The 12,972-nt window shown below is 54.0% G+C and overlaps 1 protein-coding gene across 2 annotated transcripts in view; it reads left to right on the top strand.

The window, feature by feature from the left end:
* The window catches only part of UNC5B (unc-5 netrin receptor B), a 52,278-nt gene extending 39,751 nt beyond the window's left edge, over positions 1-12,527 (top strand). The window contains exons 3-17 of one of the 2 annotated variants that reach the window (XM_048311328.1): positions 538-681; positions 1,831-1,934; positions 2,435-2,615; positions 3,166-3,333; positions 3,806-3,970; positions 4,641-4,673; positions 5,164-5,358; positions 5,700-6,092; positions 6,679-6,766; positions 6,849-7,017; positions 7,112-7,345; positions 8,188-8,337; positions 8,587-8,751; positions 8,833-9,017; positions 9,746-12,527. In XM_048311328.1, the coding sequence (XP_048167285.1) occupies positions 538-681; positions 1,831-1,934; positions 2,435-2,615; positions 3,166-3,333; positions 3,806-3,970; positions 4,641-4,673; positions 5,164-5,358; positions 5,700-6,092; positions 6,679-6,766; positions 6,849-7,017; positions 7,112-7,345; positions 8,188-8,337; positions 8,587-8,751; positions 8,833-9,017; positions 9,746-9,911 (2,540 nt within the window). In that variant the 3' untranslated portion in view covers positions 9,912-12,527. The remainder of the gene's footprint in view (positions 1-537; positions 682-1,830; positions 1,935-2,434; positions 2,616-3,165; positions 3,334-3,805; positions 3,971-4,640; positions 4,674-5,163; positions 5,359-5,699; positions 6,093-6,678; positions 6,767-6,848; positions 7,018-7,111; positions 7,346-8,187; positions 8,338-8,586; positions 8,752-8,832; positions 9,018-9,745) is intronic. The other variant, XM_048311329.1, reaches the window with a different exon arrangement.
* The last annotated feature ends 445 nt before the right edge of the window (positions 12,528-12,972 follow it).

Here is a 12,972-nt window from a genome sequence, read left to right as displayed (position 1 = left end):
TTGGTGATGGTCATTGATGCTTCAGCATCCTGCAGTCCAGGAGACCGTGTCCTGGTCATGGTGGTGTTGCCTTTGTCACTGCACCCCTGCCATGGCCAGGCTGATTTCTTTAAGGTTTTATTTGTCTTGTTATATTTGTATTCAAGTGGCACAGACAGGGGTAGTTTCTCCCCACAACAAAACCTGGGGGAGGCATCCTTCAAACGCTGGTGGGTGAGAAGGGGTCCGGACAGGGATGTTGGAGATGTGGGAGCGAGCTGGTGGAGGAGGATGATGGCTTTAGAAACACTGAAGAGATTCTGGTCCTGCTCAGCTGGACTGGGGGGGAAAAAGAGACACTTCCATGTGATCCATTGCCCTGACTTCATCCCCAAACCATCCTCCTCCCTCATTTGTGAGGTGCCAACCCCAGATGAGAAGCCTCCAACCCTCTCTCCTCCAGCTTTGCATGTCCCCCACCCCTCTTGGATGCTGCCTCAGTTTCCCTGCTCCTGGATGCTCCTGCCCATCTGATGCCGTGCCTCTGTCCCCTTGCAGGGCTGCTGGTGCGGGAGGTGCAGATCGAGGTGTCCCGGCAGCAGGTGGAGGAGCTGTTTGGCCTGGAGGATTACTGGTGCCAGTGCGTGGCCTGGAGCTCGGCAGGCACCACCAAGAGCCGCAGGGCCTACGTCCGCATTGCCTGTAAGTGCTCCGTGCTGCTCCCATCTCCAGGGCTCACTCCTCCTCTGCTTTCTGATCAATTTGGGATGACCCATCTTTGCTGGATGACCCTGGTTTTCTCTCCTCACCCCAGCTCTAGCTTTGCTTCTGAGTGTCACTGTCCCCACCTGCCGGGGCGGTGGCACTACCAGGGTTAATGCCACATTGCCCAGCAGCGTGCTCAGCACTTCCCAGGGTTTTATTATCCTTAATAACCCAGCGGATGGCACCTTGCACGCTCTGCCTGAATCAGCGACTCCGTGTCCTCTGAGTCCCTGCTGTCACGTGTCGCTGCCCTGAGCTGCTGTTTGGGGGTGTCAGCCTGATTAAGGGCGAGTTAGTCAGGCTGGTCCCGCCTGAATTTGCTCAGCTAGCAAACAAGATGGTGGAGCTATAGGAGGACAGCCAGGCTTCCCCGGCCCCAAACAGATTTTGCTATTAGAGGGCTAATAATCCAACGTGTTATCCAAAACAGAGAGGGCTGATGGATTGGCTACACTGCTGAAGGGTTTTGTCTGACCAGGGAAAATCACAGGATCAGAGAATCATAGAATCCCAGAATGCTTTGGGTTGGAAGGGATCTTAACATTCCAACCCCATGCCATAGGGAGTGACGCCTTCCTCTACACCAGCTTGCTCCAAACCCTGTCGAGCCCGGCCTTGAACACTTCCTTGGTGTTTTTTAGAGCAGAGGGTTCGGGAGCCACGTGGAGAGGGCTGGGAGTTGTAGCAGAGGATTGCAGCACCATCTAGTGACGCTCCTGCTCCTTCCAAGGCTCTGGAGCAGGACACTGCCGTGTCCCTCACATCCTGAGGGCTCTGCTGGGAGGGATGAAGAAACAGTGGATAAACTGAGTTTTAGCCCCAAAAGGAAAAGACAGGATGAGGTATAAGCTTGCAAGCACATGAAGGAGGAAATATATCATCCTTGAGCACCATGTGCTGCCCCAAATCCATGGAAATCATGGTTCTTCAGCTCCTTCTTCCCAGGACATGTTTTGCCCTGGCTGTCTATGCCAGAGGGACTTCGTGACTCGTGGGTGCTTGGTGCTGAGGCACCCACCAAAGTTTTGGAGGCTGCCCTGTTCCTGCTGCAGGCTGGTAACCCCTGGCTTTTCCTTCCCCTCCCAGACCTACGGAAGAACTTTGATCAGGAGCCACTGGGCAAGGAGGTCCCACTGGAGCACGAGGTGCTGTTGCAGTGCCGTCCGCCCGAGGGGGTCCCACAGGCCGAGGTGAGCAGCTCCTGAAGGAATGCACGGTGGGGTGTCCCATCCCATCTCCTGTCAGCTGTCATTCAGCAGAATGGTTTATTTTGGGCAGCACCTGCTCAGCCCACTTCTCCCACACTTCCCTGAGGTGCCATTAACCCCTCAGAGGGAAGATCTAACAAGGAGGTACCCAGTGAGTTGTCTGGATTGGAGCGGTCACCAGTGGGAGCCGAGGGCTGGGAAAATCAGTATGGATGGGTTTCCCTACCAAGGTGGTGGAGCTTTCCTTGCCCACAGCTCTGTCAGCCCCTGGGAGCTGTGTGTTGGAGGTAGCCACGGTGTCTCATCCTTGGCCAAAACACCAGTAACGTGCCCCAGTCAGGCCTGGTTTGGCTCCCTTTTTGAGGAGAAATAAATCCAGTCAGAGGCAAGGTTGTCCAGTCAGTGGTTGAGGTGCTCAAGACATCATTGGTCTTGGTGATGGCGTAATCCCCATCATTCCCCATCCCTTCCTTTCCTGCCAGGTGGAATGGCTGAGGAACGAGGATGTCATTGATCCCACCCAGGACACCAACTTCCTGATCACCATCGATCACAACCTCATCATCAAGCAGGCCCGGCTGTTGGACACTGCTAATTACACCTGCATGGCCAAGAACATCGTGGCCAAACGCCGGAGCACCACGGCCGCTGTCATTGTCTATGGTACCAGCCCGTGCTCTGGGAAGGGACCTTTGGTGCTGGCTGTGTCTCCAAGCCAAGGGGGAATATGGGCACTTCCTGGGAGTGGTAGGAGTGAATTAAATTAGTGTATTAAATTAGGTGATAACCAATATCTGCAGAACAGGAGCCTCTAATGGCTTCCACAGGCAGTAAGGAGAGGTTCGAGGTGTAGGGGTCGAGGTATTTCTGAGCATTCTCGGTTCGGTAGGAGGGTGGATGGAGGCTGGATCTAGATGGATTTCTCTGGCTCTCAAAGCAGCTGGAAAGCTTTTTTGGCTTAACTTTGCTATGAAATCAAAGATCTCCTCAGAGCTAGACACAAAAATATTTGCCAAGTGGAGAAAGGACCAAAGCATTCTTGAGCATCTTGGGCATAGGGTGGGTGACACAAGAGAGTCTTGTGATTTGCTTTTCATGAGGCTGAGCTGTAACAGGGGGTCACAGAAGATGTAAAAACTTGAGGTTTAGCTCCAGCCCAAGGCTTAGCTGATGGATTGGGCTCCAGTGCTAACTCTGCCCATCTCCTCTGCAGTGAATGGTGGCTGGTCCACCTGGTCTGAGTGGTCTCCGTGCAACAACCGCTGTGGCCGGGGCTGGCAGAAGCGCACCCGGACCTGCACCAACCCTGCTCCACTGAATGGCGGCTCCTTCTGTGACGGGCAGCCCTTCCAGAAAATCACCTGCACCACCCTTTGTCCAGGTATAGAGGGTTCAGAAACCACATGCTACCTGTACCCCAGGCTGTGGTTGGGATTGTTGGGATTGTTCAGTCTGGACAAGAGAAGGCTCTGAGGTGACCTAATTGCAATCTTCCGGTACCTCAAGGGAGCCTATAAGAAACAGGGAGAGTTTATTTTCAAGGGCCTGGAGTAACAGCGCAACAGGGAATGGCTTCATACGGACAGAGGGCAGGATTAGATGGGATATTGGGAAGAAATTCTTCCCTGTGAGGGAGGTGAGGCCCTGGCACAGGTTGCTCAGAGAAACTGTGGCTGCCCCATCCCTGGAAATGTCCAAGGCCAGGTGGAACAGGGCTTGGAGCACCCTGGTCTGGTGGCAGGTGTCCCTGCCCATGGCAGGGGGTTGAAACAAGATGGTCTTTAAGATATGCTGGGATAACACTCCCCAAAGTGGGAAGGTTTTACTGATGCCCCCGTGTCCGGTGCCCGCAGTGGACGGCGCGTGGACAGAGTGGAGCAAGTGGTCAGCGTGCAGCACTGAGTGCACTCACTGGCGCAGCCGTGAGTGCACGGCTCCGGCCCCCCGCAATGGTGGCAAGGACTGCAGCGGGGTGCTGCTGGACTCCAAAAACTGCACCGATGGGCTCTGCCTGCACAGTGAGTACCTGGGAGGGTGGCCACAAGCATGGGGACATGACACAGGAGATGCCACTGGCCGTGGTGCTCCAGCGTTTGGCCATGCTTTTTTGGCTGTGCCTCCAAGATGATGGAGTAGCCACTACCACCTGTGTTTTAAGTTGTCTTTAAAAAGGTGTTCTCATCCCTTCCAAAGTTAGTTCTTACCTGGAGGAAAGAGATACTGGGGATTTTTGGTGGAATCTAAATGTGCTGCTGGCATTGAGGCCCCTGCCCTCCCTGCAGGTTTGGGGCCTCTGCTGAAATAAAGCCGGTTGTGGGTAGAGGGGACAACTAGGAGGGGTTTCTCAGTCACACCGTGAAAACGCCTTCCCTGGGTCATCGCTGGGAGTTCTGGAGGTGGTTTTTTGAGGGAATAAACCCATAGTGATGGTGATAGTGCTGCTTCCTGTGAGTGGGCATGCTGAAGGCAGCCAATGCTGCCACCTGCTGCTGTGTGACACCACTGTCCCCTTTACTGGCTGGGCACGGGAATGTCCTTGTCACGTGCTTCTACCTGGCTTTTGGAAAGCCCCAGGGAATGATGCTGGTCTCCCACACCCCTGGGCTGGCTTACCTCCCACTTTCTGTTTCATCTCATCCCCATCATCACCTTCACCTTTTTCTTTTCTAACTTTGTTTTTCCTAACAGATAAAAGAATTCTAAACGAGCCCAAAAGCCACCGTAAGTGCTCATTTCACGGCCATTTTTTTGTTTGTTTCTTTGGTTTTGTTCTGTTGAATTCATGTTAGGGGTTCCCTGGCATCTGGGCAAGGACAGGGTGGGAAGATGGAGCAACTAAAGCCCACCCTAAAACTCCTGTGTGCTCCTCAGAGTTGTCTCTGTTAGGATGTGAGGGTTACTCACAGCTTCATGAACCTGAGCTGCACAAACCTAGTGTTTCTGGGACCCTTGGTGCTCAGGTGAAGTTTGCACGAGCGGTGGCCAGATGTCCTCCAAAGGTTTGAGGGCTTTGCCTCCATCTCATTCTCTGGCATTGTGCTTGACTTCCTGCTCTTAGAAAACACTCTCTATCTTCCTGCCAGCCTTTCCAGCAGGCCCAGGGGACATCTTTCCGTCCATGCCTGAGTCAGTGGGGGGATTTGGGAGCGCTGGTGGGTCTTGATGTGCATTTCTGCTGCTCCTTTTTTCACCTGTCTTTAATCCCTCCCAGTGCTGGAGGCCACTGGCGACGTGGCCCTCTACGCCGGGTTGGTGGTGGCCATTTTCGTCTTCATCGTGATCCTCATGGCTGTGGGGGTGGTGGTGTACCGGAGGAGATGCCGGGATTTCGACACGGACATCACGGACTCCTCAGCCGCTCTGACCGGAGGGTTCCACCCTGTCAACTTCAAGACGTCCCAGCACGGTAAGAGCCATAGTCCATGGAGGTCCTCACCAGCCTTAGCTCAGGCAGAAAGTCACAGTAGAGAGTGGATCCTCACTGGGCTTCCAGTCCTGTTTTCCCAAGGGAATATACTGATTTTTGAAGGCTGAAGGCTCCATGGAAGTGGTCAGATGTTGATGGCGGGAATCAGGGCAGCCTGGTCTAGTGGAAGGTGCCCCATGGTGCAGGGGGTTGGAACAAGATGGTTTTGAAAGTCCCATTCAGCCCAAGCCATTCTGGGATGTCTTCCACTCAAGCAGTACTTTTCCATGCCCTTGTTTCCACTGCTCCCTTCATCCCACCTGTGTTTCCTGGTCCCACAGACAACCCTCAGCTGCTGCACCCGTCGATGCAGCCGGACCTGACGGCCAGCGCAGGCGTGTACCGCGGCCCCATGTACGCCCTGCAGGACTCCTCTGACAAGATCCCCATGACCAACTCCCCCCTGCTGGACCCCTTGCCCAGCCTCAAGATCAAGGTGTACAACTCCTCCACCGCTTCCTCCTCGCTGGGGCTGCATGACAGCACGGACCTGCTGGGGGGGGTCCCTACCACTGGCACCTACCCAGGGGACACCGCCAGGGACGGCCACTTTGCCAACGTGCGGAGCAAAGGCCTGGGCTCCCAGCACCTCCTCAGTCTGCCCCGGGAGCATGGCTACAGCGCCAGCGGCACGTTTGGCTACCTGGGGGGAAGGCTCACCGTGCCAGGCACAGGTAAGCCCCAGGCTAGGATTGTCTGGCTGCTGAACCATCAAGGTCTTGCTTTTGTCCCTTCGTGAGCAGCCCTTTGTTATCCCAAAGCCGGCTCAGGGAAGGAAGGCAGAAAGCCATTCCCAAGCCAGGCATCTCAGGCTGGAGGTCACAGCCTCCTTGCGCTTGCCTTGGGCTTTCCCTGCCATTGATCCAGGGCCAGCACCTTGCAAAAAGATAAAAAGATTAAGATCTTCTTCCTAATGAAGAAAGAGCCTGGCTCATCCTTGCAAGCAGTGAAGCCATGGGACATCCCAGAGAAGCTGTGGCTGCCCCTGGATCCTTGGAAGTGTTCAAGGCCAGGTTGGACAGGGCTTGGAGCAACCTGGAATAGTGGAAGGTGTCCCTGCCCAAGGCAGGGGGGCTGGAATTGGGTGATCTTTAAGGTCCCTTCCAACCCAAAGCATTCCATGTTTCTATGATCTGGAGGTGTTCCTCTCTGTGCTGTCCTGGCTCCCTGCTCTCCTTGTGCTCGCTGGCTGGGGTGGACAGTGGTTTCTCCCTCATTCCTCCCTCTGTCTGTGACTGACACCTGTGTGTGCCGTTCCAGGAGTGAGCCTGCTGGTGCCCCACGGGGCCATCCCCCAGGGGAAGTTCTATGAGATGTACCTGGTACTCAACAAGGCCGAGAGCGCCCTGTAAGTCACCCCGCTGGCCACCCACTCCTTGTTGGCTGCCATGGAGTTCCCTGTCCAACCTTTGTCCCCTGTCCCTCCCCAGGCTGCCCTCTGAGGGCACACAGACAATTCTGAGCCCGGCGGTGACCTGTGGGCCCACGGGCCTGCTCCTGTGCCGCCCTGTCGTCCTGACCATTCCCCACTGTGCTGACATCAGCTCCTCAGATTGGATCTACCAGCTGAAAACACAGTCCCACCAGGGAAACTGGGAGGTAAGGTGGGAACCCAGGCCTGCAGCCAGCAGAGACCCTGAGGGGTACAACCCCTGGAACGACGGGCTGACCTCCAATCTTGGTGTCCCTGTAGGAAGTTGTGACCCTGGATGAGGAGACCCTCAACACTCCCTGCTACTGCCAGCTGGAAGCCAAGTCCTGCCACATTTTGCTGGACCAGCTTGGCACCTATGTCTTTGTGGGAGAGTCCTACTCCAGGTCAGCCATCAAGAGGCTCCAGCTCGCCATCTTTGCCCCCACCATCTGCACCTCCCTGGAGTACAGCCTCAAGGTCTACTGCTTGGAGGACACACCAGATGCTCTGAAGGTAAATATCGCCATTCCAAAGCTGCTTGTGCTGGCAGCAGGATGCTGCCTCATGCCTCTCAGGATGGCCTGGCCCTGGGAAGCAGACAACCTGATGCAACTGCCTGCAAAGTGACCACAGTGAATAATAAGGTGTTTACTGCTTTCCCTGTCCTTCCTCGCCCTCTCCGAAGGAAACAGGGAGGAAGTTGTGTAGTTCCTCTGCTGGGACCCCTCCTGCAGGCATTACAGGAGAGGTTTGGCTGCCAATGGGTGGGTTTTTTATAGATCCTGTTATTTCAACATGCATCCATGTCTCTCCCTGCCTTGGAAGGGTTTTGTGGCATAGATAACATCCAGTGCATCACGGGAAACTGGAGTTTGGATGCTTTGGCTACTCAGACCCACCGGTGTGGTGGCTGTTTGATTCCCTGTGACTTGTCCTGTGGATCCCGTTGGGATTTCTGTGGTGCCTCTAGGTGGGGATGTAGGCAGGGCTCTGGCTCCTGGATTATCTTTTTCTCCTAAAAGCTGCTGGTGTGATGAAGGGATGGTGTTAAAAGCACAGAGAGCAGCACCCTTCAAGGGAGTACCTGACCCCTGTGTTGGAGCTCTGCATTCTCCAAGGAGTATGGAGGCAGTTCAAGGAAATTCAAGTTTTAGATGGGGCTGGTATATGAGCTGAGTTGGCAAGTTCTGTTGGAGTGGCAAAAGCTGTTCTCCGTGGGCTTGAGGCTGCTGTTGTCTCTTCTTGTCACCTCCTCTCTCCACCCCACTACATCCTGGTTTTGGGTGTGGAGGTGGGCAGAGGAGCAGCCCCTGCCCTTTTCCTGAGCCTCACCCTACCTGTCCCACTGCCCACAGGAGGTGTTGGAGCTGGAGAGGACACTGGGAGGGTACCTGCTGGAGGAGCCCAAGTCCCTGCCCTTCAAGGACAGCTACCACAACCTGCGCCTCTCCATCCACGACATCCCCCATGCGCTGTGGAGGAGCAAACTGCTTGCCAAGTACCAGGTGAGGGGCTCATGTGGGGGCAGCTGGGCTTCCAGACTGGGAGCACCATCTCCAGCCAGGCACCACAGGGCTGCGGGTGCCCTGGGCTTGTCTCCTGAGTTGTCTCCTGGTTTTCTGGCCTTTTTGGTGGGATGCTCTCTGTGAGGCCCTGCTGTCCCATGTCATCCCTCATGGGGTGGCTGGAGGAGGTGGGATCTCCCACAGCCACTGCTGGAGCCTTCACTGAGCCCATGCTTTGGTGGTCCACAGGAAATCCCCTTCTACCACATCTGGAGCGGCAGCCAGCGAGCCCTGCACTGCACCTTCACGCTGGAGAGGTACAGCCAGGCCTCCACTGAGCTCACCTGCAAGATCTGCGTCCGGCAGGTGGAAGGGGAAGGGCAGATCTTCCAGCTCCACATCACGCTGGGAGAGGTGAGCAGAGGGGAGGTGGGGGGACAGCAAGGGCATGCTCAGACATTTCAGCAACATCTCACCTTGTCCTTCCTCTTCCAGCACGGCAGCTCCTCTGACACCCTCCGCTCCCACCACAGCGGTGCCACCACCACCACCACCCAGGTGGGACCCTATGCCTTCAAAATCCCCCTCTCCATCCGGCAGAAGATCTGCAACAGCCTGGATGCTCCCAACTCCAGGGGGAACGACTGGAGACTTCTCGCCCAGAAGCTTTCCATGGACCGGTGGGTCTCCCCAAGCTTTTCTTTCCCTTCCTGTGCACCCAGCAGGGAGGCTTCAATCTGTGCTACCTCTCAGCTGCAGGCCTCCAGTGGGGTTGTGTCCATCTGTATAGGGCTACCCATAAGTGGGGATATAGCTCTGCATAGTTATATTCATCTCTATCCTTGGATATGATTTTAAACTAAAAGAGGAGAGGTTTAGATGAGAGATTGGGAAGAAATTCTTCCCTGTGAGGGTGGTGAGGCCCTGGCACAGGGTGCCCAGAGAAGCTGTGGCTGCACCATGCCTGGAAATGTTCCAGGGGCTTGGAGCACCCTGGGATAATGGAAGGTGTTCCTGTCCATGGCAGGGGGGTTGGAACAAGATGATCTTGAAGATCCCTTCCTACCCAAACCATTCTGGGATCCATCTGTGCCACAGTCCTGCATCTCTTATCACTTTGAATGGCCCTTATTTATCTGGTACCATGTCTGTGCCATTCCCACCTGGTTTCACCCTCAGGACCAAAGGGCAAAGGGTAATTTCATCAAAGCAAAGCTTACATTGCTTTTGCATGAATACCAGCTCTGTCTGAAAATTGTAGACGGTCTCTCGAGGGCTTTGGCATTTGTGTTACGGCATTCCCATCAAAGTCCATGTTCCAAACAGGTTTGCTGCTCCAGCATCCTCCCTCCTGCCATCTCCAAAGGGCACCATAGCAGCCCAACCCTCCTCTGCTTCTCCCTTTCAGGTATCTGAACTACTTCGCCACCAAAGCCAGCCCCACTGGGGTGCTCCTGGACTTGTGGGAAGCTGAGCACCAGGACGACGGTGATCTCAACACCTTGGCCAGTGCCTTAGAGGAGATGGGCAAGAGCGAGATGCTGGTGGTCATGGCCACAGAGGGGGACTGCTGATGGTGCTCCCCACGGCTGGGGGGCCAAGAGGATGAAATGGGGGGTGAGGAAGGGTCCTCCCCCCAATGGCAGGGGGAGGCACATCTGTCCTGAGTGGGGAGGGGCCAAGGCCGGTGCTTCTCCTATATCACTGTCAGCCTTAGAGACCCATCCTCAGCGTTTACAAGCAATTCAAGTGTTACACAGCATTCTTCCTCCTCCTCCTCATGGCACGGGGGGGAATTAGGGCTTCTCAAGTCAGGATGGGGGCTTTCCTTTTCCTTCTTCTTTTTGGGTTCTCTTCCTCCTTTAATAGCATTTCTGCGTTGAAGAGATGAGTACAATCCAGGCTTAACTTCTGTCAAAGGCTTCAGGCAGCTTAACAAGGCAAATAAGAAAGAAAAAAAAGAAAAAAAAGTTTCTTAGGAAACGCAAATAATTTATTATCCAGATCTTTGGATGTGTCCTTTTTAAAAAAAAAAAGAAAAAAAAAAAAGTAAAAAAAGACAGATTTATAAATCTTTTTTCTTGGTCTGTGAGAGCAAGAGCATCGCTGTGGTCAGGGTGGCAGAGAGAGAGATTTCAATGGACACGCTTTTGTAGGAAAAAGCGTGTGATCCAAGTTGAGCAAAATGTGTTTACATGTCCTGGGACCCCCAGGGAGTCTGGAGGGTGAAGTGCCTCTCCGGCCTCTGCTTCAGGGCCAGCTCAGACCCTTCCCAAGGATTTTGTCCTTGCAAACTCCCCTTTCCCTGGCAGCAGGAACGAGGGGTCCCACTCTGCCTGCAAGGAGGGATGAGGGATGCTACCTGGTATTTAGGGTTCAGGGTGGGGAGAGTGCATCCAGATATGGGTATTTTTAATGAATTCTTCTCTGGCATGGTTTGGGGGAGCTTTTTAGGATGACTGCGCCTTCATTTCCATAACTTGAGTACAAACCAAAGATTTCAGTCCTGCACCAACCTCCAGACTCAAGGCCAAAGCGGGGGATGTTTTAAACTCAGCAGGATTTTGCAGTGAGCACCCCAAACCTGGGCTTAAGGGTCAGAGGCAGGTGATGAGCGGATGTGGAGGGGTCAGGGGAGAGCAGGGGCTGGCAGGCTGGGGTGTGGCCACTTCAAACCACCTCCACTTCGGGTCTGCGTGCTCCTGCCTGAATTTTGATGCAGTATTTCAGCAGGGGTTCAGGGAGGGATACCTAGGTGTCTCCAAGCTGTGAGCCAGGCTGAGCATTTTCACATGAGGGACAGCATTGTAAGCAGTGATCAGGTTTCCATCCCTCACTGCAGCTCCTGTTTTTCCCTGTAATAGGCTTTTTATAATGATGGAGAAGTTGTGGGGTGAACGGAAAGTAATCAAGGAGTAGCCAGGAACGAGGTTCCTCACACAGATACAGTGTCTTGATGAAGGTAAAAAAATTAGGTTGCCTGCAGGTAGAAATAGTTACTCAGCGAGTGCTGTATCTTAGAAATTTGTCTGTTAGAAAAAAAAGAGGGGGTGGTAAGCTCAGGATTAGACTAGGTCACACTGCAAGGCTGTGTATTCTCCATCAGTGGAAGTATTAGGAGCATGTCCTGCTCTGGGCTGCAAAGCCCTGGATCAGTGTCGTGGAATGCCTGTGTCATCCCACAAAGTGCTGGGCACTGGAGCGCACTCAGGGAGCCTGGAGGCTCACGTGTACAGGGGGCAGCTCAGGAGAAGCTTTCAGTATTACTGGGACATTATAGGATTCCTCTGGGCAGCTCCTGAGGCACTGATGGAAAGCATAGAGCTGCTCCCTGCTGTGTGTCATGGAGTTTCTGGGGTTCACTTCTTGCTGGGTTTTCAAGGCTGTGGGAAAGAAGGGATCTTTTCCCCTTGTGCTGGATGGGAAAACTTCTGCTGGGTGAGCCCCTGTGTCACGTGGGAAGGGGCTTATCCATCCTTTAGGTTGCATTTGAGCATTTCTGAGACCCTGTCTCTGAGCTAAGGAGGAATAAGCAAATTTGGAGAGCAATTAAGACTTGATGGATCAATCCAGCTGCCAGTGGTTTCAAGGGCTCCTTTCTCAGTTCCATGGTGTTCTCTGAGGGATGAGATGTTCTTTCAGGTTGCCTCAGAATCTCTCTTGCTCCCATCCTCTGGTTTATGGATCACTGCACTGAGATGTGTGTCTGTCCATCCGTCTGTCCGTCCTGCCTGCGGGTGCCTCTCTCCATCCCCATCCATCTGTGTTCATCTTCCCCTTCCTTTGGGCAGGCTTTGCTGAAGTGCAGGTCTGGGGAGATTCTCCCTGTTTTTCTGACCAGGGAACCTGCAGCAGGAGCAGGGCAGGGGGGATGCAGGGTTTGCTTCCATCTCCTGTGGGTGCCAGCTCCCAGGAGCCCTCCACGCCCAGGGGTTTCTCCAGCCAGGCATTTTGGCAAAGGCAGCCCCATGGTCCATGTTGTCCTGGCAGCATCCATCTCTTGGTCCAAAATATGTTTCCATATTTATATATCCAGGGGATGGGCCTGGTGGCGTCCTCTAAACCCACATCTGTTTATTCTGTAAACTAAAGAACTGTAAATAAAGTTTAGCATTCCTATTGTAACAAATTAATTTTTATGCAATAAATTATATTTCCTAGTCTAATAAAAAAAAAAAAAAAGAAGGAAACAATCTGCTCGCTCCTCTCCTGTTCATCACTCACTGGTTCCTGCTGCGTTAGGCATCTGCAGGGATTGGGGTCTGGCAGCAGCAGCAGCCTGGGGATCCCTGTGAGCATCCCTTGAACCTGCTTTTGGCTCCGATGCCATGGGTATGCCAGCGGGAGCATGTTGCTCTCGGCGTCCCTGATGGAAGGGAGCTGGAGATTGATTGATGGTTTGTTTTGGACTCGCATGGGTGATTACAAGGCAGGAGACGAGGGCTACAGCTCTGTCTTGTGGGCTAAGCCACTCTCTCAAGCAGTTCATTCCCTTCCCCAAGGGATATCCTACAGAAAGGAATGCCCCTTCCAGCAAAGACCAGGATGGGGGAGGGATAATATGGGAGGGGTAATGGAGCATGGAGCTTCAGCTGCAAGTGAGGTATCCCTGTTCTCCAGCATCCCACTTCACTT

Source organism: Corvus hawaiiensis, chromosome 8, assembly GCF_020740725.1.
Source record: "Corvus hawaiiensis isolate bCorHaw1 chromosome 8, bCorHaw1.pri.cur, whole genome shotgun sequence".
In the NCBI taxonomy this organism is placed as follows: Eukaryota; Metazoa; Chordata; class Aves; order Passeriformes; family Corvidae; genus Corvus; species Corvus hawaiiensis.
Note: the sequence above shows the minus strand (reverse complement) of the source record. Positions and strands in the feature narration are given on the sequence as shown.